This window comes from Coregonus clupeaformis, chromosome 18, assembly GCF_020615455.1.
Source record: "Coregonus clupeaformis isolate EN_2021a chromosome 18, ASM2061545v1, whole genome shotgun sequence".
Classification (NCBI taxonomy): domain Eukaryota; kingdom Metazoa; phylum Chordata; class Actinopteri; order Salmoniformes; family Salmonidae; genus Coregonus; species Coregonus clupeaformis.
Genome location: NC_059209.1, coordinates 36,479,023 through 36,500,467, shown reverse-complemented (window position 1 = coordinate 36,500,467; position 21,445 = coordinate 36,479,023). Strand labels below are relative to the sequence as shown.

Below are 21,445 nucleotides of genomic sequence, written 5' to 3'. Positions count from 1 at the left end.
TATGTTCCAGGGGCCCTATGTTCCCTCAGCCGTATGTTCCCTCAGCCCTATGTTCCCTCAGCCCTATGTTCCCTCAGCCCTATGTTCCCTCAGCCCTATGTTTGATATGTTTTCCTACTGCATGCCCCCACACTAGAGAAGACTCATCTACACAGGAACCACTAAGGAACCCAGAAGGAACCACTAAGGAACCCACAAGGAACCACTAAGGAATCCACAAGGAACCACTAAGGAATCCACAAGGAACCACTAAGGAATCCACAAGGAACCACTAAGGAACCCACAAGGAACCACTAAGGAATCCACAAGGAACCACTAAGGAATCCACAAGGAACCACTAAGGAACCCACAAGGAACCACTAAGGAACCCACAAGGAACCACTAAGGAACCCATAAGGAACCACTAAGGAACCCACAAGGAACCACTAAGGAACCCACAAGGAACCACTAAGGAACCCACAAGGAACCACTAAGGAACCCACAAGGAACCACTAAGGAACCCACAAGGAACCACAAGACTGCACTCAGAAGGTTACACTTTGGGCTGCTTCTTTCTGGTGTGCTAGCCCTATATAGTGATAAGAATGTGTATGGGTAGAGACCAGTCTCCTTTTGAGTTCCTGATATCACTATCATGAGCACTGGTTTATTCAGCTGGTTTAATCAGCTGAGCAAAATGCATTTTTAGTGAACATCTGTAGGACTTGAACATTTACAATCAAATTGAAGTGCATTTTATTAGGCATAGACTTTGTGTTTTTCTATAGACTTTGTGGTGTGGTGGTAATCAGTGAAATCGTGATAGTGAGGCTGATCAACACTGACAGATTGACACATGACATTAGCGCCCTCTGGTGCTTGATGAAAAACCCTTACACAATAACAATTACCACTACCCTGGACAGCCAGTAGAGGGAAACACTGTCACTAAAGATTGTGTATGGAAGAACAAATAGCCTGCTCAGCTCACAGAAATAATCGTCAATGTGTGGGTATAATTACTATGATACTGGAAGCTGTTTTGACCATTAGACTGGCAACAACATGTCCATTGATTGTGATGGGAACAGGTCAATCAAGCCTAAAGAATAATACACCTGCAAATGACCAGGTCCATTTCTGTGAGTGTTATAGGCACAGGGTGTCTTTCAATGAGTGTGATGTGTGAGGAAAGGAAATGAGTGTGTGGCACTGGCAAATAGTTTAGATTTAGGGGGATTGAAACATCCAATTTGTGGGTGTGGCATGTGACAACATGTGGAGAGGCAGGGTAACTCCCAGAGAGGGGGAAGTTCCTGTCAACCCATAGACAGATTTCCTGCCTTCATATGTAGATATGATAAGGTGTTAAGACAGGATGTGTTGAGATAATACTGTTTCCTACAATTGTCCCATGAGCTGAAGGTTCAGATATGAAGTTTGCAGCAGTATGATTTTGTCAAGCACTGAACTGACATCCAACAGTTTCATCAATCTTCTTATTCAAATAAAAACAATGGGCTTCGTATACTGTATATATCAAAAGGTTTCATTTATGAACCTTTATTGATCAAGGTTAGCTCACGGAGATAAAATAGTTTTAATGCATTACGACAGATCTGGTCCTAGATAGATGCAGGTTCAACGGTTTTACATATGAGAACACACTTCCATTAAATAATATGCCATTTAGCAGACGCTTTTATCCAAAGCGACTTACAGTCATGCATGCAAACATTTTTTTGTGTATGGGTGGTCCCGGGGATCGAACCCACTACCTTGGCGTTACAAGCGCCGTGCTCTACCAGCTGAGCTACAGAGGACCATTACACTACACATGGAAAACAATCCATCAATAAATAAATGAAGGTCCAATTCAACAACGGAACAACCCTGTGAAATAACAATTGAATTATACCTTTAATTTACTTAGCCTAAACTGTTAATAGACGATAAAATATTTTAACCTTAAAGGCAAGGCTGCTGCAAACAAAAGTGTAATATTGTTTGTCTGCCTTTTGTATTGTGGTTGTTCCACATCAGAGCATTTGAATGGGAGATCCGTTCCCCTGTTGAAACCTGCTCAGGGAGGAAGCCTTAGCATCAGTTTAAAGATTTGAATTAATCAGGTCATACCAGAGATGTTTTTAATGTTGATACAGGCTTTGGTCATTTCCACCGTAGCTTTGAACCTCAAGGAGAACTAAAGTACCTCAAGGAGTCTAAAGTACCTCAACTCCTTGAGATGAGACAATAGAGAAAGACAACATATTTACATTTAATTGTTGGTAATTTAGCAGGTGCTGTTATCCAGAGCGAGTTGGTCAGTTTCCACCATCATTACATAGTTTGGGTCATCATGTTTGGGTCAAGACCCACTCAGTCTGTATCAGAGTCTGGATTTAGGCTGACTGTTTTTGGTGATTTTCTCAACTTCACCCTGTGGAAGCATTTTACTTTAAGGACAGTAATGGCAAGGTATTTACTTAGGCTTACAGTGAGGGAACAAAGTTTTTGATCCCCTGCTGATTTTGTACATTTGCCCACTGACAAAGACATGATCAGTCTATAATTTTAATGGTAGGTTTATTTGAACAGTGAGAGACAGAATAACAACAACAAAAAATCCAGAAAAACGCATGTAAAAAATGTTATGAATTGATTTGCATTTTAATGAGGGAAATAAGTATTTGACCCCTCTGCAAAACATGACTTAGTACTTGGTGGCAAAACACTTGTTGGCAATCACAGAGGTCAGACGTTTCTTGTAGTTGGCCACCAGGTTTGCACACATCTCAGGAGGGTTTTGTCCCACTCCTCTTTGCAGATCTTCTCCAAGTCATTAAGGTTTCGAGGCTGACGTTTGGCAACTCGAACCTTCAGCTCCCTCCACAGATTTTCTATGGGATTAAGGTCTGGAGACTGGCTAGGCCACTCCAGGACCTTAATGTGCTTCTTCTTGAGCCACTCTTTTGTTGCCTTGGCCGTGTGTTTTGGGTCATTGTCATGCTGGAATACCCATCCACGACCCATTTTCAATGCCCTGGCTGAGGGAAGGAGGTTCTCACCCAAGATTTGACGGTACATGGCCCCGTCCATCGTCCCTATGATGCGGTGAAGTTGTCCTGTCCCTTAGCAGAAAAACACCCCCAAAGCATAATGTTTCCACCTCCATGTTTGACAGTGGGGATGGTGTTCTTGGGGTCATAGGCAGCATTCCTCCTCCTCCAAACACGGCGAGTTGAGTTGATGCCAAAGAGCTCGATTTTGGTCTCATCTGACCACAACACTTTCACCCAGTTCTCCTCTGAATCATTCAGATGTTCATTGGCAAACTTCAGACGGGCATGTATATGTGCTTTCTTGAGCAGGGGGACCTTGCGGGCGCTGCAGGATTTCAGTCCTTCACGGCGTAGTGTGTTACCAATTGTTTTCTTGGTGACTATGGTCCCAGCTGCCTTGAGATCATTGACAAGATCCTCCTGTGTAGTTCTGGGCTGATTCCTCACCGTTCTCATGATCATTGCAACTCCACGAGGTGAGATCTTGCATGGAGCCCCAGGCTGAGGGAGATTGACAATTATTTTGTGTTTCTTCCATTTACGAATAATCGCACCAACTTTTGTCACCTTCTCACCAAGCTGCTTGGCGATGGTCTTGTAGCCCATTCCAGCCTTGTGTAGATCTACAATCTTGTCCCTGACATCCTTGGAGAGCTCTTTCGTCTTGGCCATGGTGGAGAGTTTGGAATCTGATTGATTGATTGCTTCTGTGGACAGGTGTCTTTTATACAGGTAACAAGCTGAGATTAGGAGCACTCCCTTTAAGAGTGTGCTCCTAATCTCAGCTCGTTACCTGTATAAAAGACACCTGGGAGCCAGAAATCTTTCTGATTGAGAGGGGTTCAAATACTTATTTCCCTCATTAAAATGCAAATCAATTTATAACATTTTTTACATGCGTTTTTCTGGATTTTTTGTTGTTGTTATTCTGTCTCTCGCTGTTCAAATAAACCTACCCTTAAAATTATGGACTGATCATTTCTTTGTCATTGGGCAAACGTACAAAATCAGCAGGGGATCAAATACTTTTTTCCCTCATGTTAAAATGGTAGTTACAGAATAATAAAGTATGAACTATTTAAAAGTAACACATCATAAGTTAATATGCCAAGGAAATGAAGAAGCTGTGTATTTAGTGTAGTGGCGTACAGTACAGTACAAATACTACAGCACCATGAGAAAGTATTTGTTCCATTTCTGATTTTCTCTACTTTTGATACTGAATGTTATCAGATCTTCAACCAAAACCTAATATTAGATAAAGGGAACCTGAGCACTTATTTAATACTTATTTTGTTAACAAAGTTATGCAACACCCAATTCCCCAGTGTGAAAAAAAGTAATTGCCCCCTTACACTCAATAACTGGTTGTGCCACCTTTAGCTGCAATGACTGCAACCAAATGCTTCCTGTAGTTGTTGATCAGTCTCTCACGTCGCTGTGGAGGAATTTTGGCCCACTCTTCCAGCAGAACTGCTTTAACTCAGAGACGTTTGTGGGTTTTCAAGCATGAACTGCTAATTTCAGGTCCTGCCACAACATCTCAATTGGGATTAGTTCTGGACTTTGACAAGGCCATTCCAAAACGTAAAATGTGTCGCTTTTTAGCCATTTTCATGTAGACTTGATTGTGTGTTTACGATCATTGTCTTGCTGCATGACCAAGCTGCGCCTCAGCTTCAGCTCACAGACGGACGGCCTGACAATCTCCTGTAGAATTCTCTGATTGTAGTGGGTGATTTTGGACGGAGTCAGGCGCAGGAGGGTAAATCACAGAACAGATGGTTTATTCAGGAACACAGCGGTACGCAGCAATGCGTAAAACACTCCAGTGGGGTAAATATGGCGAACTGGAGAAAACAAGGCACAGGGGTGAATATCCTGTAGATACACAATACAAAGTAGCTCCACCGAGCTAGAGTCACCTCCACAATAACTAATCAATCAATCAATCAATCAATCAATTTTATTTTATATAGCCCTTCTTACATCAGCTAATATCTCGAAGTGCTGTACAGAAACCCAGCCTAAAAACCCCAAACAGCTAGTAATGCAGGTGTAGAAGCACGGTGGCTAGGAAAAACTCCCTAGAAAGGCAAAACCTAGGAAGAAACCTAGAGAGGAACCAGGCTATGAGGGGTGGCCAGTCCTCTTCTGGCTGTGCCGGGTGGAGATTATAACAGAACCATGCCAAGATGTTCAAAAATGTTCATAAGTGACAAGCATGGTCAAATAATAATCAGGAATAAATCTCAGTTGGCTTTTCATAGCCGATCATTAGAGTTTAAAACAGCAGGTCTGGGACAGGTAGGGGTTCCATAACCGCAGGCAGAACAGTTTAAACTGGAATAGCAGCAAGGCCAGGCGGACTGGGGACAGCAAGGAGTCACCACGGCCGGTAGTCCCGACGTATGGTCCTAGGGCTCAGGTCTCTCAGTTGGCTTTTCATAGCCGATCATTTAGAGTTGAAAACAGCAGGTCTGGGACAGGTAGGGGTTTCGTAGCCGCAGGCAGAACAGTTGAAACTGGAATAGCAGCAAGGCCAGGCGGACTGGGGACAGCAAGGTGTCATCATGCCCGGTAGTCCTGACGTATGGTCCTAGGGCTCAGGTTCTCAGAGAGAAAGAGAGAACGAGAGAATTAGAGAGAGAGCATACTTAAATTCACACAGGACACTGGATAAGACAGGAGAAGTACTCCAGGTATAACCAACTAACCCCAGCCCCCCGACACATAAACTACTGCAGCATAAATACTGGAGGCTGAGACAGGAGCGGTCCGGGAGACACTGTGGCCCCATCCGAAGAAACCCCCGGACAGGGCCAAACAGGAAGGATATAACCCCACCCACTCCGCCAAAGCACAGCCCCCGCACCACTAGAGGGATATCCCCAACCACCAACTTACAATCCTGAGACAAGGCCGAGTATAGCCCACAGAGGTCTCCACCACAGCACAAACCAAGGGGGGCGCCAACCCAGACAGGAAGATCACGTCAGTAACTCAACCCACTCAAGTGACGCACCCCTCCCAGGGACGGCATGAAAGAGCACCAGCAAGCCAGTGACTCAGCCCCTGCAACAGGGTTAGAGGCAGAGAACCCCAGTGGAGAGGGGAACCGGCCTGGCAGAGACAGCAAGGGCTGTTCGTTGCTCCAGCCTTTCCGTTCACCTTCACACTCCTGGGCCAGACTACACTCAATCATATGACCTACTGAAGAGATAAGTCTTCAGTAAAGACTTAAAGGTTGAGACCGAGTCTGCGTCTCTCACATGGGTAGGCAGACTGTTCCATAAAAATGAGAGATCTATAGGAGAAAGCCCTGCCTCCCGCTGTTTGCTTAGAAATTCTAGGGACAATTAGGGAGGCCCTGCGTCTTGTGACCGTAGCGTACGTATTGGTATGTACGGCAGGACCAACTCGGAAAGATAGGTAGGAGCAAGCCCATGTAACGCTTTATAGGTTAACAGTAAAACCTTGAAATCAGCCCTTGCCTTAACAGGAAGCCAGTGTAGGGAAGCTAGCACTGGAGTAATATGATCAAATTTCTTGGTTCTAGTCAGGATTCTAGCAGTCGTATTTAGCACTAACTGAAGTTTATTTAGTGCTTTATCCGGTAGCCGGAAAATAGAGCATTGCAGTAGTCCAATCTAGAAGTAACAAATGCATGGATCAATTTTTCTGCATCATTTTTGGACAGAAAATTTCTGATTTTTGCAATGTTACGTAGATGGAAAAAAGCTGTCCTTGAAACAGTCTTGATATGTTCGCAAAAGAGAGATCAGGGTCAAGAGTAACGCCTAGGTCCTTCACAGTTTTATTTGAGACGACTTTACAACCATCAAGATTAATTGTCAGATTTAACAGAAGATCTCTTTGTTTCTTGGGACCTAGAACAAGCATCTCTGTTTTGTCCGAGTTTAAAAGTAAAAAGTTTTCAGCCATCCACTTCCTTATGTCTGAAACACAGGCTTCTAGCGAGGGCAATTTTGGGGCTTCACCATGCTTCATTGAAATGTACAGCTGTGTGTCATCCACACACAAAGACAGGGGGGCCAGAGGAAACACTTATACAGGTACTGATGAGGGGATATGAACCAGGTGTGTGTAATAAACAAGACAAAACAAATGGAATGATGAGATGAGGAGCGGCAGTGGCTGTAAAGGCTGGTGACGACGAACGCCGAAGCATGCCCGAACAAGGAGAGGAGGCAGCTTCGGAGGAAGTCGTGACACTGATACAGAGCAGAATTCATGGTTCAATCTATTAAGGCAAGTCGTCCGGGTCCTGAGGCAGCATGGCATCCCCAAACCATCACATTGCGACCACAATGCTTGACCATTGGTATGAGGTTCTTACTGTGAAATGCAGTGTTTGGTTTTTGCCAGGCATAATGGGACCCATCTCGTCCAACAAAGTTGACTCAAGTTTGCCAAAAAGGTCCTGGATGATCATCAAGGCTCTTGGAAGAATGTTTTATGGACAGATGAGTCAAAAGTATAATGTTTTGGAACACATGGGTCCCAGCCCCTGGGAAACCCCTGGGAAACCCCTGTTATACAACAGATCGTGTGTAGTAACGCCAGTGGCAATCCGTCATTCAGGGCAGGTAGGGCAGAGCCCCACCTATTAAGCCTGTTTTGCGTGTTATTTTGGCATTAATACATGTCACATATCAGTTTGAAAACAATGTATCAAAATATATCATTGAATTAATAAAGCCCCATACAAGCATAGTCTCTTTTTTGCTTTCTCGAGTAAGGCAGCTCCAAAATGCAGGTGTTTCAGCCTAGCTCAGTGCTTTCTGTGGTGGTGGGGCAGCCAGCGGAAAATACGGAGCGTAGGGGTTGGTAATGTTCTCTAGTTGCACCGTGATTGGCTCAGTGTTCTGTCAGACATGGGGACACTACGTCGCAGCAAAATCTAAGGGTAGAGCTCGAAAATTCAAGCCCCTTCGGTGCTGCCATAGAGTTACATTAGAAGTGCCCATCCAAGAAGGCTCAAGGTCATTGGCCACCGATAAAATGATGTCAAATCACGTTATATCTACCTTAGCTTTGATTGGACTGATCATGTCAACATTATACTTTCACAATCTTAGTTAGCAAGCTAGCAGTCATCATCATGAATCAAGTCGACAATCTACTGGAAAATCCTTTTCAATCCTTGTCAATTATAATAATAATATGCCATTTAGCAGACGCTTTTATCCAAAGCGACTTACAGTCATGCGTGCATACATTTTTACGTATGGGTGGTCCCGGGGATTGAACCCACTACCCTGGCATTACAAGTGCCATGCTCTACCAATTGAGCTACAGAGGAATTATAAATAAAACGTATCGGTGCTCATCGCCCATTGGACATAAACATTATACGACAAGTTGGAAAACGCAAATTCAACAATGAGTGGTTTGGAAGGAATCAGTGGCTAACTGCAAGCATTGCAAAGCAATCACTAGCCTGCTATTCAGTGGAGTGAATAGTTGTTCTAACCCCGGTGTCCTGGCAGAATTCCCTTACGATCATGGCCACCTAATCATCCCCAGCTTCCAATCGGCTCATTCATCCCCTGTATCTCTTCCCCAGGTAGTTGCCGTAAAATGTATACAGTTGAAGTCGGAAGTTTACATACACTTAGGTTGGAGTCATTAAAACTCGTTTTTCAACCACTCCACAAATTTCTTGTTAACAAACTATAGTTTTGGCAAGTCGGTTAGGACATCTACTTTGTGCATGACACAAGTCATTTTTCCAACAATTGTTTACAGACAGATTATTTCACTTTAAATTCACTGTATCACAATTCCAGTGGGTCAGAAGTTTACATACACTAAGTTGACTGTGCCTTTAAACAGCTTGATACATTCCAGAAAATGATGTCATGGCTTTAGAAGCTTCTGATAGGCTAATTGACATAATTTGAGTCAATTGGAGGTGTACCTGTGGATGTATTTCAAGGCCTACCTTCAAACTCAGAGCCTCTTTGCTTGACATCATGGGAAAATCAAAAGAAATCAGCCAAGCCTTCAGAAAAAAAATTGTAGACCGCCACCAGTCTGGTTCATCCTTGGGAGCAATTTACAAACGCCTGAAGGTACCACGTTCATCTGTACAAACAATAGTACGCAAGTATAACACCATGGGACCACGCAGCCGTCATACCACTCAGGAAGGAGACGCGTTCTGTCTCCTAGAGATTAACGTAATTTGGTGCGAAAAGTGCAAATCAATCCCAGAACAACAGCAAAGGACCTTGTGAGATGCTGGAGGAAACAGGTACAAAAGTATCTATATCCACAGTAAAACGAATCCTATATCGACATAACCTGAAAGGCCGCTCAGCAAGGAAGAAGCCACTGCTCTAAAACCACCATAAAAAAGACAGACTACGGTTTGCAACTGCACATGGGGACAAAGATCGTACTTTCTTGAGAAATGTCCTCTGGTCTGATGAAACAAAAATAGAACTGGTTGGCCATAATGACCATCGTTATGTTTGGAGGAAAAAGGGGGTCGCTTGCAAGCCGAAGAACACCATCCCAACCGTGAAGCACGGGGGTGGCAGCATCATGCTGTGGAGGTGCTTTGCTGCAGGAGGGACTGGTGCACTTCACAAAATAGATGGCATCATGAGGAAGGACAATTATGTGGATATATTGAAGCAACATCTCAAGACATCAGTCAGGAAGTTAAAGCTTGGTCGCAAATGGGTCTTCCAAATGGACAATGACCCCAAGCATACTTCCAAAGTTGTGGCAAAATGGCTTAAGGACAACAAAGTCAAGGTATTGGAGTGGCCATCACAAAGCCCTGACCTCAATCCTATAGAACATTTGTGGGCAGAACTGAAAAAGCGCGTGCGAGCAAGGAGGCCTACAAACCTGACTCAGTTACACCAGCTCTGTCAGGAGGAATGGGCCAAAATGCACCCAACTTATTTTGGGAAGCTTGTGGAAGGCTACCCGAAACGTTTGACCCACGTTAAACAATTTAAAGGCAATGCTACCGAATACTAATTAAGTGTATGTAAACTTCTGACCCACTGGGAATGCGATGAAATAAATAAAAGCTGATATAAATAATTATCTCTACCATTATTGTCACGCCCTGGCTCTGGGACTCTGTTATGTTGAGCCAGGGTGGGTTGTTTCTATGTGTTTTGTGTGCTAGGTTGTTTATCTAGTTCGTTTGTTTCTATGTTGGCCGGTGTGGTTCTCAATCAGAGGCAACGTGAATCAGCTGTTGCTTGTTGTCTCTGATTGGGAACCATACTTAGGTAGCCTGTTTTTCCACAGTGTTTGTGGGATCTTGTTCCGTGTTTGGTTAGTGTCTATTGCCAAGGACTTCACGTATCGTTTTGTTGTGTTGTTTCGTGTGGTGAATCAATTAAAAGTATGTTCGCATATCACACTGCGCCTTGGTCCACTTCCTCCAACGATCGTGACAGAAGATCCCACCATAACTGGACCAAGTAGCGTGTCCAGGAGCCAACGTAAGAGGTGACTCTGATGGATGTCCACTTCGACTGGGTCAAGCAGCGTGAGGAGGAGAGAGGCTGGACTTGGGGGCAGAGGAGCGAGAGTCTGGCGAGAGCCATGGAGGCCTGGCCCATGGGGAAGAGAGACGCCCAGAACATTTTTAGGGGGGGGCTCACGCCGTGGACGATGGGGCAGCAGGAGGCCGGGATAGAGTGGTTCAGCGGGTTGGCAAAGGAGGCCGCCAGGTTACGGGAGTCACTGGTCACCAGGGGGAAGGAGAATGTAGAGGCACGGCGAGAGGTACTGGGGTGTGTTGCCAGTCCGGTCCGGCCCGTTCCTGATCCCCGCGTAGGGCCAGTGGTGTGTGTCCCCAGTACGGTCCGGCTTGTTCCTGTCCCTCGCACCGAGCCTGTGATGCGCGTCGCCAGCCCGGTCCGGCCTGTTCCTGCTCCCCGCACCAAGCCAATGGTGCGTGTCGCCAGCCCGGCCCGGCCTGTTCCTGCTCCCCGCACCAAGCCTATGGTGCGCGTCGCCAGCCCGGCCCGGCCTGTCCCTGCTCCCCGCACCAAGCCTATGGTGCGCGTCTCCAGCCCGGCCAGGCCTGTTCCTGCTCCCCGCACCAAGCCAAAGGTGCGCGTCGCCAGCCCGGCCCGGCCTGTTCCTGCTCCCCGCACCAAGCCAATGATGCGCGTCGTCAGCCCGGTCCAGCCCATTCCTGCTCCCCGCACCAAGCCTGTGGTGCGCATCGTCAGCCCGGTCCGGTCCGTTCCTGCTCCCCGCACCAAGCCTGTGGTGCGCGTCGTCAGTCCGGCACAGCCCGTGCCTGGTTCACTGGTGCCTGCTCAGGTACCGGTTAGCTGCTCCACATCGGAGCCTGAGCGATCCGCTCCACCGATGTCCAGTCCAGATCCAGCCAGCAGGGCCAGACCGGACCAGGGGCGCTATGGGGGGTGTGTTGGAGGGTGGGGGTCAAGCCCGGAGCCGGAACCGCCTCCGAGGAGGAATGCCCGCCCGGCCCTCCCCTGTTCGGTTTATGTTTGGCGCGGTCGCAGTCCGCGCCTTTGGGGGGGTACTGTCACGCCCTGGCTCTGGGACTCTGTTATGTTGAGCCAGGGTGGGTTGTTTCTATGTGTTTTGTGTGCTAGGTTGTTTATCTAGTTCATTTGTTTCTATGTTGGCCGGTGTGGTTCTCAATCAGAGGCAACGTGAATCAGCTGTTGCTTGTTGTCTCTGATTGGGAACCATACTTAGGTAGCCTGTTTTTCCAGTGTTTGTGGGATCTTGTTCCGTGTTTGGTTAGTGTCTATTGCCAAGGACTTCACGTATCGTTTTGTTGTGTTGTTTCGTGTGGTGAATCAATTAAAAGTATGTTTGCATATCACGCTGCGCCTTGGTCCACTTCCTCCAACGATCGTGACAATTATTCTGACATTGCACATTCTTAAAATAGAGTGGTGATCCTAACTGACCTAAAACAGGGAATTTTTACTAGGATTAAATGTCAGGAATTGTGAAAAACTGAGTTTAAATGTATTTGGCTAAGGTGTATGTAAACTTCCAACTTCAACTGTATGTTCTTAGTCAACTTACCTGGTAAAATAAGGGTAAATAAATACATAATCTGGGTATAACTAGAATGAGTAAAGTAGAACAAACCCTTTCAACATTATTCTTTCTGTTTGACATTTTAACATTTTAGTCATTTAACATTTATGCTGTTATCCAGAGTGACTTACAGTTAGTACATTAATCTTAAGATAGCTCGGTGAGACAACCCCATATTACAGTCGTAGTAAGTAAAAAAAAATCTCAATAAAGTAGTTATCAGCAAATTCAGAGCTAGTAGGAAAATATGTAGTGACCTATGTCACCCTTTATACAGTATGACTTTGCTTATAAATATTTATTAAGCACCTATGTAGTTTATGAAGATGTTATGAATGCTCTATACATGTGTAGCTGCTAATACTGATCATGATTTCCAGATGTGTTTAATGGGTTCCTTTGAGTTATTCTCAAGAAGACATCCCACTCAACATAATGTGTTCCTTTAGGCTATGTTCTAGAAGACATCCCACTCCACATAATATGTTCCTTTAGGCTATGTTCTAGAAGACATCCCACTCTACATAATGTGTTCCTTTAGGCTATGTTCTAGAAGACATCCCACTCTACATAATATGTTCCTTTAGGCTATGTTCTAGAAGACATCCCACTCCACATAATGTGTTCCTTTAGGCTATGTTCTAGAAGACATCCCACTCTACATAATGTGTTCCTTTAGGCTATGTTCTAGAAGACATCCCACTCTACATAATGTGTTCCTTTAGGCTATGTTATAGAAGACATCCCACTCTACATAATGTGTTCCTTTAGCCTATGTTCTAGAAGACATCCCACTCTACATAATGTGTTCCTTTAGCCTATGTTCTAGAATACATCCCACTCTACATAATGTGTTCCTTTAGCCTATGTTCTAGAATACATCCCACTCTACATAATGTGTTCCTTTAGGCTATGTTCTAGAAGACATCCCACTCTACATAATGTGTTCCTTTAGGCTATGTTCTAGAATACATCCCACTCTAGATAATGTGTTCATTTAGGCTGTGTTCTAGAAGAAATCCCACTCTAGATAATGTGTTCCTTTAGGCTATGTTCTAGAAGACATCCCACTCTAGATAATGTGTTCATTTAGGCTGTGTTCTAGAAGAAATCCCACTCTACAAAATCTGTCATTTGACTATCATCATTATAGTGACATTTGCTCTGCTATCAAAAGTCTAGGTGAACAGAGGAAAACTAGAACAAAAAGTAAAGTCAAACGCTTCTTTATTAATTTGATAGAAAATGTAAACAATACATACAGAATATACAGTATTTACACAGATGTTGATCATTTTGATAACTTTACAAAATGTAAAACATTTTAATTCTTGACATTTCAAACTGAAAACATATATTTACATATTTACATGCTTTTTATATTTTCAATTGCATAAATGAACAATGAACATCTCATAATTCAAGAAAATATGAAACTGACCTAAAAAAACAAAATGCCAGCCTATTTAAGTTTCCATTGGAAATTCTAGAAATGTCTCTCAACTAGTAAGTCATATTGTGTAACATATACTAATTTTGTAAATTAAAAAAAACGACTCTCTAATTACCATTAAACAGTGTAAACATATATTCAGGCAGTCTTCAGTGCATTGACTCAACTGTGGTCATTCCTCAGGAATAGCACCCTCTCATGGTGCTCTCTGTTCCATCAAGTTCTCAATGGAACTGGTGTCATTAGTTCACAGATTTACTGCACACTCCTGAAAGGAAAAAACAATCATTCTACTTATATCATCAATACATGTATTATTAATACAATTACTAATAAACACAGATTCAAGATATACTGATATACTGATGTACTGATATACTGATGTACTGATATACTGATGTACTTAGGTACTGATATACAGATGTACTGATATAATACTGATGTACTTATATAATACTGATGTACTGATGTACCGATGTACTGATGTACTTATATACTGATATAATACTGATATAATACTGATGTACTGATATTCTGATGTACTGATGTACTGATATACTGATGTACTGATGTACTAATATAATACTGATGTACTGATATACTGATATAATACTGATGTATTGCTATACTGATATAATACTGATGTACCGATGTACTGATATACTGATATAATACTGATGTATTGCTATACTGATATAATACTGATGTATTGATGTACTGATGTACTGATGTACTGATATAATACTGATGTACTGAGTTACCGTGTATTTAATTTGTAATGAAGTTTGCATATGTAGTCCTCACCTTTGGTTTTTCATCCATTTCTCAATGTTATTCTTGACAATTGGAGCCTCTGGATTCAGACACTTTTTCCCTTCTCCGTTTTTCAGAGTGACACTGAACACACAAGTAGAGGGAGAGTATTGTTAGAAGTTAGCCATCACAACTTTCCAACTGAGCATGTAGAGAAATAATATTATCTTACTAGCAGGTGTAAATAATCTCAATTGGTTAAAAAGAAATAGCAACATTTACCATTATGTCCATCTAGTAAGCTAGGCACAATATGCAGACAGACAGACAGACAGACAGACAAACAGATTTCTTACATGATCTCCATGTGCTGGCAGGAGTGGCTTGGGGCGTACACTTCAAGCTTCTCAATGAGAAGAGGTTTTACACGGTTCACCATTCCATTCAGACACTGGCACCGAGATTTAGAATGACCCACCTGGCCTGGGGATGACAAGAAAAGGTTATGGCATGTTTGGTTATGGCATTATTGCAGCTAAGTACTGAACTCTTCATTCAGAAATCAAACCCTAATATTTGACCACACTCCTCCCTGGCATTGCAAGTCGCTTCATATGCTGCAGATTTCTAATAAAGATAATAATTCAAGACATTTCAGAGATGTTACCTTCAACATTGACCAGGATCAGACAGGCCAGGAAGCTGATGAGGACCGTTGATGTCATTGTGTTGGTCATGGATACTGCTTCTTCAGTTTCTTCAAGAGTCTGGACGGACAGCTCAGTCAAGTGATAGAAGTTTTAAATGGAGGAGAGAAGTGATGGAAGTTGTGAATGGAGGAGAGAAGTGATGGAAGTTGTGAATGGAATAGAGCTTGGCTTGAATTTATACTGAATTTATATGACAGTCATCCAAGGAGAGGGGGAGAGAGAGGGGGGTTTCCCTTGTCTCTCAGCTGCTTTCTCTTTTCCCTGCTTCTCCTTTCACACAGGAATTCCTGTTTCTCAGAAACACTCTCTCTGACAGTGAAATTTGAGACATTTTTAAGGCAGGGAGATGATGCAATCTGTCTTTCCTTTTGCATCCCAAATGGCACCCTATTCCCTATATGGTGCACTACTTTGACCAGAGCACTATGGGCAATGATCGAAAGGAGTGCACTAAATAGCATTTGGGTGCCATTTGGGGCTAACGATACAGAAGTGAACCATGGCCTTCGTCGCTACTTCTAAATGATTTCAAAGATAACGACATTAGGCAACCCTAAGACATTTTTAGCACCACTAAAGGCGTCCGTATAATTCCCATGCGAAACAGTTCGTTCATATATTGTGACAACATTTTGTGACGTTTTTGTGAAGTTTGGGTCTTCATCAAGGTTTTTTTCGGCTGTTCGTGCACACAATATTTTTCCCTGAAGCAAGCCGAAGTTTGGTAGCCTGTTTGTCGGTGATTGGTCAACAGTAGGGATTCTTCAATGAAGTGTATATTTTCATTCAATGACATACGAATCGTTTTCATGCACATTTTTTCACTTGAGAAATACGGCACCCAAACATCTTAGTTAGATGTAAAATTGTTACAGATTTCTTTAGTTATCTTAGATGAATTCTGACCATTATGAGGCTACGGCGTCTCAAGAGGGACAAAGTACTATTTCCGCTTTTTCTAGTTTTCTTAGAGAAGGTATTTTAAAGGAGTATGCGAGGCACAGATGTTCATGTCGCCTAGCCAGGTTCTGCTAGGAGCTAACCTAATGTAGCAGGCATTAAAGAAACGCCTGAAACTATACTGAACAAAAATATAAACGCAACGTGTAAAGTGTTGGTCCCATGTTTCATGAGCTGAGGAGTATTTCTGTCTGTAATAAAGCCCTTTTGTGGGTAAAAACTCATTCTGATTGGCCGGGCCTGGCTCCCCAGTGGGTGGGCCTGAAAGGAATATATATATATATAATATATATATATATATATAATGTGTATATTTATGTTGTATTATGCAGGGCTCATTTGAAAAATAAACCTAGGTCTCAATGTGTCTTCCCTGTTAAAATAAAGGTTAAATAGAATTTAAACATGCTGGTCTTGATGAGAAGAAAAAATAACTGTCGGAGGAGAGCCTTTTCTGCACTGTTCAACCAATCCACTAAATGTGGAAGAGGAGTTAAGATGGAGTGTCACCTTGTTAATGTCCAAAAGCAGAAGTCTTGTCAAAGGCTCTCTCACAGATTAGCCATATATTTAACTGGATGTATAAATGCAACACAATCTCACACTCAATTCGTGCAAGTATGTACAAAAAGTATTTCAGAAGATTTAGTGAGTTTTTGTTTGGCTTAATTTGTGTGAAAATACAAATAATCCACTCACTACCAAATATGGTGATGAGGGGAAGCCCAGTGACCGGCAGTGGGAGAAGATGGAGCGAGATGGATTTTGGCCGACATTCTGCAAATTTTCTCATCGATTAAATATTTGATCTCAATACAGTTTTCTGTTTCGAAAACTAGAATCTGTTACAAACAGAGGGGACTACGTTTTGTAGACTTTACCCGTTGCCAAAGTTTCTAAAAAAGTATGTTGTATAGGAGTGCAAGGGTGAATTGAGTTATTGGACACACGCCCTTCACAGAGTAGGCATTCCCTAACGGAAATATACAAATAAATGCTAGAACGAGGCAATAGGAACTCGCTAGCTCGTTCTTGGCTCTGCCCACCTCCTTGCTTGTTCTGCCCAAAATGATCAATTTGCTCCCATTGGAAACGACAGGATCTGGTCTATCTTGGGTTAGTTATAACATATCTTTGGCTCTCTTTCCATTTCCCCTGAAAAACCTGGAACATACGTTTGTTTGGGACTCGGCAGAGGCTAGCTAGAAGCAAACCGAACCTAGTATGCAGACGCCTTAAGAATCAGGCAACCCTAAGACACTTTGACCACCCCTAAGAGATGTGTAGTTCGAACCCTGTTCCCATAAAAAAAATCAAAGCAGAAAAGGAAGTATGTTGGAGGCATGATATGATCCAAGCTGTCTGAGCAGCACAGAAGTGGAACTTGCATTGCATGTCCAATCCTCCCTGATATTCTGTTGAATGAGAGACAACTACACTATGCATTTTCCTGAGAACTCAAAATATTAAGCTCATTTGCACATACTAACCTGGGTTAAAATACTGGGCATGTCTATTTGTTATTTCAATAGTTATTTCCTGTATATTTGAGTATTTTCAAATAATGTGGCCCCAATCAACTACTTCAATTTGAAGTATTTGAAAGTATTTTCAAATAATTTCCTTAAGTAGGCTACTATTTGAAAGCATTTTCAAATACTAATTTCCAAATACATTGACCTGGGTTAAATGCATAGGACTGTATTTAAAATCAGTGTATTTTTATATTTTCAAATACATGCCAAGGCTTTTCAAGTGTATTTCCAAATACATACCAATATTCAACTACTTGTCTTTTCAAATAAAAAAGATCTGATACTGTAATTGGAAAAAATAGTATCTGAACCCATATCTGATTGTTACCTGTAATAAAGGATCCTATTTCAGGGAGTTGGTAACAGCTCCACAATAGCAGTACATAATAATACAAATACCAACCATAAACAAATCCACTACTGTGTTTGTGTTAGAAGAGTCTGCATCCTGGATAAAAGGACAAGGTCCAATGTATCAATATGGTATATTTATAACCTAGATTTATTAACCCAATCAATAAGAGGAACGTGTTGTTAGTAGCCTACTGTAGAATAGCTGACTTGGTGGCAAGCAGATTCTGTGGAAAGGGTCTCATGCCCAGGAAAAGAGGTTGTGTGTCTTTTTGAATAAGGACCAAATGAAAGTGAAACTCAAAGTGAATACAGACTTAGTTCCCTCCTTATTGAAGGAATGTAGTTTCAGTTCTGGACTTTCCCTTTCACCTCTTACATCTGGTTGGCTTAAATGGGATGGTAGGGAAATGGTTTGATTTCAAGGAAAGCAGTGGTGTCCTTGTGTGTCTAACAGCCAGCAGGGCTGTGTGGCAGAGGGACAAGTACACGTGGAAATAGAGGGAAAACAGCCTGAGGAATCTGAGGAGAGTAGTTTCACTTCTTAAAGGTCTACCTCACAGACTTCTACCTTCTCACTGATGTCTTCAATCTGGTGCATTAAATCAACTACATAAAACATATTTCACATGATCCCTGACGAACAACAAGTTAGTAAATAAAGTAGTAGAGTAGGACACTACCAAACTGTAGTAGAGTAGGACACTACCAAACTGTAGTAGAGTAGGACACTACCAAACTGTAGTAGAGTAGGACACTACCAAACTGTAGTAGAGTAGGACACTACCAAACTGTAGTAGAGTAGGACACTACCAAACTCTAGTAGAGTAGGACACTACCAAACTGTAGTAGAGTAGGACACTACCAAACTGTAGTAGAGTAGGACACTACCAAACTGTAGTAGAGTAGGACACTACCAAACTGTAGTAGAGTAGGACACTACCAAACGGTAGTAGAGTAGGACACTACCAAACTGTAGTAGAGTAGGACACTACCAAACTATCTCAAGGTTATTCATTAACTCACATTTCCTTTCAAGGATCTGATACTGTTCAGATGAACTTTTTTCCAGACTAAAGAACCAACCAAACATGAAAGTTAATTTAGGAAACTTTGTTTTAATACAGGGTTCAACACCAACAAACAAACTACAGCAATACTGGCAAGAAGGATGGCGGTACAGTGATAAAACACTATCAGAGGTTTAAATTACATCAAGTGGTTTCAGTTAAGAGATGATGACATTAAAGTATATAAAGCTGTGGTTTTAAACAGGAAGTGGTAACAATGAAGTCCAGAGAATGACACAACTGTCTGTGTGTCTGTGTGTACGTGTGTGTGTGTACGTTTGTGTGTGTGTGTGTACGTGTGTGTGCGTGTGTGTACGTGTGTGTGCGGTGTGTGTGTGTGTGTGCGTGTGTGTGTACGTGTGTGTGTGCGGTGTGTACGCGTGTGTGCGTGTGTGTGTGTACGTGTGTGTGTGTGTGTGTGTGTGTGTGTGTGTGTGTGTACAAGATAAACAGTGAAAGGATGGTTAGATACCTAGTCAATAAAAAACGTTTTTGCTTTTAAATTCATTTCTGAATTTCTCTTTGTGAGTAAGGCTTTCTCCTTTACTCCTGGTTACAATAATAGTCTAATCATCTAGACATACAGGCTATGCAATTACCAATAGGCAGGTTTCCATTGGCCCAGGTTTATTTGATAAAAGCAACGTCGCCAAATAAATCTTTGTAATGGAAATGATCTACAATATTTGTATCCGTTCAACAGCGGAGGATTTTTATTTAACTTTTTTTATTGCGACAAATGATGATGGAACCGGTGTTGAAGGTATGCAGGGCACGTGATGTCATTACGTAACTATAAAGCATTTCATTCTAATGCCTAATGCTTGCTAAATACATTTGTCTAAACTATTTTTAAAAATGTTTCTTTCAAGAATGTCTGAATTGCTTCGCCTTACTTTCTGATTGGCTGGCAAGTTTTACCATCAAATTATTTCAGATCTACAGGAGTGCAAGTTTCACCATAGCACGGACCGTGGCAATACATTGGCACATGAGATTATATTAGAATATGGCAAATATTAGTGCACTGAAATTCCATATCCAATTCTCTTCAATGCTTATCAATGAGGAAAATGTGGAATTGGAATCTGCTACATATGCCCTCCTTGGCCCACCCATGACTGCACCCCTGCCCAGTCATGTAAAATCCATAGATTAGTGCCTAATGAATGTATTTCAATTGACTGATTTCCTTATATGAACTGTAACTCAATAATATCATTGAAATTGTTGTATGTTGTGTTTATATTTTTGTTTGGTATTGAGTATTATGTGCACGGTCTTACATATCTACTGTTTCTTGTCTGTGCTTGTTATAATGCTTGGAAAATGTGATGGTTTGATTGATTGATAGGAATTCAATCCAAATAGAACACTTTTTATTCACATATGGCCCTGGAGACAGCATGGGTCCTGTTGACACGGCAACAGCCCATGAAGACGATGCATCCACCCATGTCTTCTATATGCTGCTTCTCATCCTATAGGAGGACAGAGACGGGGCGGGGTTAGAGCAGGGTGTGTGTGTGTGTGTTTGTGTGAGTGCGTGCGTGCATTTTGTGGCTCAGTTGGTAGAGTATGGAGCCTGCAACGCCAGGGTTGTTGGTTCGATTCCCATGGGGGACCAGTATGAAAATGTATGCATTCACTACTGTAAGTCGCTCAAAAAAATTCAAAATGTGTGTGCGTGTGTAGAGCTGTGTGTTTCTCACCTCTCTCTCTGCTTGTGTGGGTCCATCAGAGGTCTGACATCTTGTCCCCGTCTGACCAGCATGCTCTGGGAGACTCCCAGCCACGTGAAGCCATTCCCCCCTGCAGCAACACCACCAAAACTTAGAATTGTTTAATTATTATACAAAATTATTAATTCTTGCAACCAATAGAATTATATATTATATATATATATATATATATATATATATATATATATATATATATATATATATATATATAGGGGATACAACCATTCCAGCTCTGCAGATTTTGCTGCGAAGAGACATAATCATTAAATCATTTGTTTTGGTACTGTCCATATGTATTTTGTTTTTTGGTTGCAGGCTCAGGAATGGCTGAAGAATCGCAACATTTACCTGGAGCTAACTCTGCAAATAGCACTGCTGGGTGATTTGAAAAGTCATAGTCAATCGATCAATAATATTATAATAATTTTAGCAAAAATACATTTAACTTACAATCTGTAGAAACTATGAGAATAGAAAGGTACAGAACCTTTGTGAAACAACACAGTTGAACAAAAATGTATATATATATATATATATATATATGGCAAATAGAAATCACAACTGGATGGTCTTCAAAGATAGATGGGAGGGGTGGGAGGGAAGCTGAAGGACGGGATTAAAAACAAAATGTATATAGTATGTATAAACTGGACGTAGAAGCCTAAGTGTTGTTGTCCATTAGTTTATTCCAATTAAGGGAGGGGTGGTAGGGTTAGGGGAAAATAATACAGGAAAATATACAG

At 42.2% G+C, this 21,445-nt stretch overlaps 1 protein-coding gene across 2 annotated transcripts; it reads right to left on the bottom strand.

Moving 5' to 3' along the window:
* Positions 1-13,687: 13,687 nt before the first annotated feature.
* On the bottom strand, positions 13,688-20,765 carry LOC121530762 (C-X-C motif chemokine 11-1-like). 2 transcript variants are annotated; one of them, XM_041835982.2, is made up of 5 exons: positions 20,673-20,765; positions 15,002-15,101; positions 14,691-14,817; positions 14,386-14,478; positions 13,688-13,849 (listed from the first exon to the last, which is right to left on the bottom strand). In XM_041835982.2, the coding sequence occupies exons 2-5, from the start codon at positions 15,069-15,071 to the stop codon at positions 13,837-13,839; spliced, it is 303 nt and encodes a 100-aa protein (XP_041691916.1). In that variant the 5' UTR covers positions 15,072-15,101; positions 20,673-20,765; the 3' UTR covers positions 13,688-13,836. The 2 variants fall into 2 exon arrangements, with proteins under 2 accessions (XP_041691916.1, XP_045082952.1); XM_045227017.1 differs by lacking the exon at positions 20,673-20,765 and having other exon boundaries at positions 15,002-15,206.
* Positions 20,766-21,445: the final 680 nt, after the last annotated feature.

What these genes read in the sequence shown, in the direction of transcription:
- LOC121530762 (XM_041835982.2), bottom strand. Translation starts at nt 15,071, where the DNA reads ATGACCAACACAATGACATCAACGGTCCTCATCAGCTTCCTGGCCTGT. An exon ending in GATCCTGGTCAATGTTGAAG is followed by an intron (nt 14,818 to 15,001) that starts GTAACATCTCTG and finishes TGTCATCCCCAG; the next exon opens with GCCAGGTGGGTCATTCTAAA. An exon ending in TGCCAGCACATGGAGATCAT is followed by an intron (nt 14,479 to 14,690) that starts GTAAGAAATCTG and finishes TTGTGTGTTCAG; the next exon opens with TGTCACTCTGAAAAACGGAG.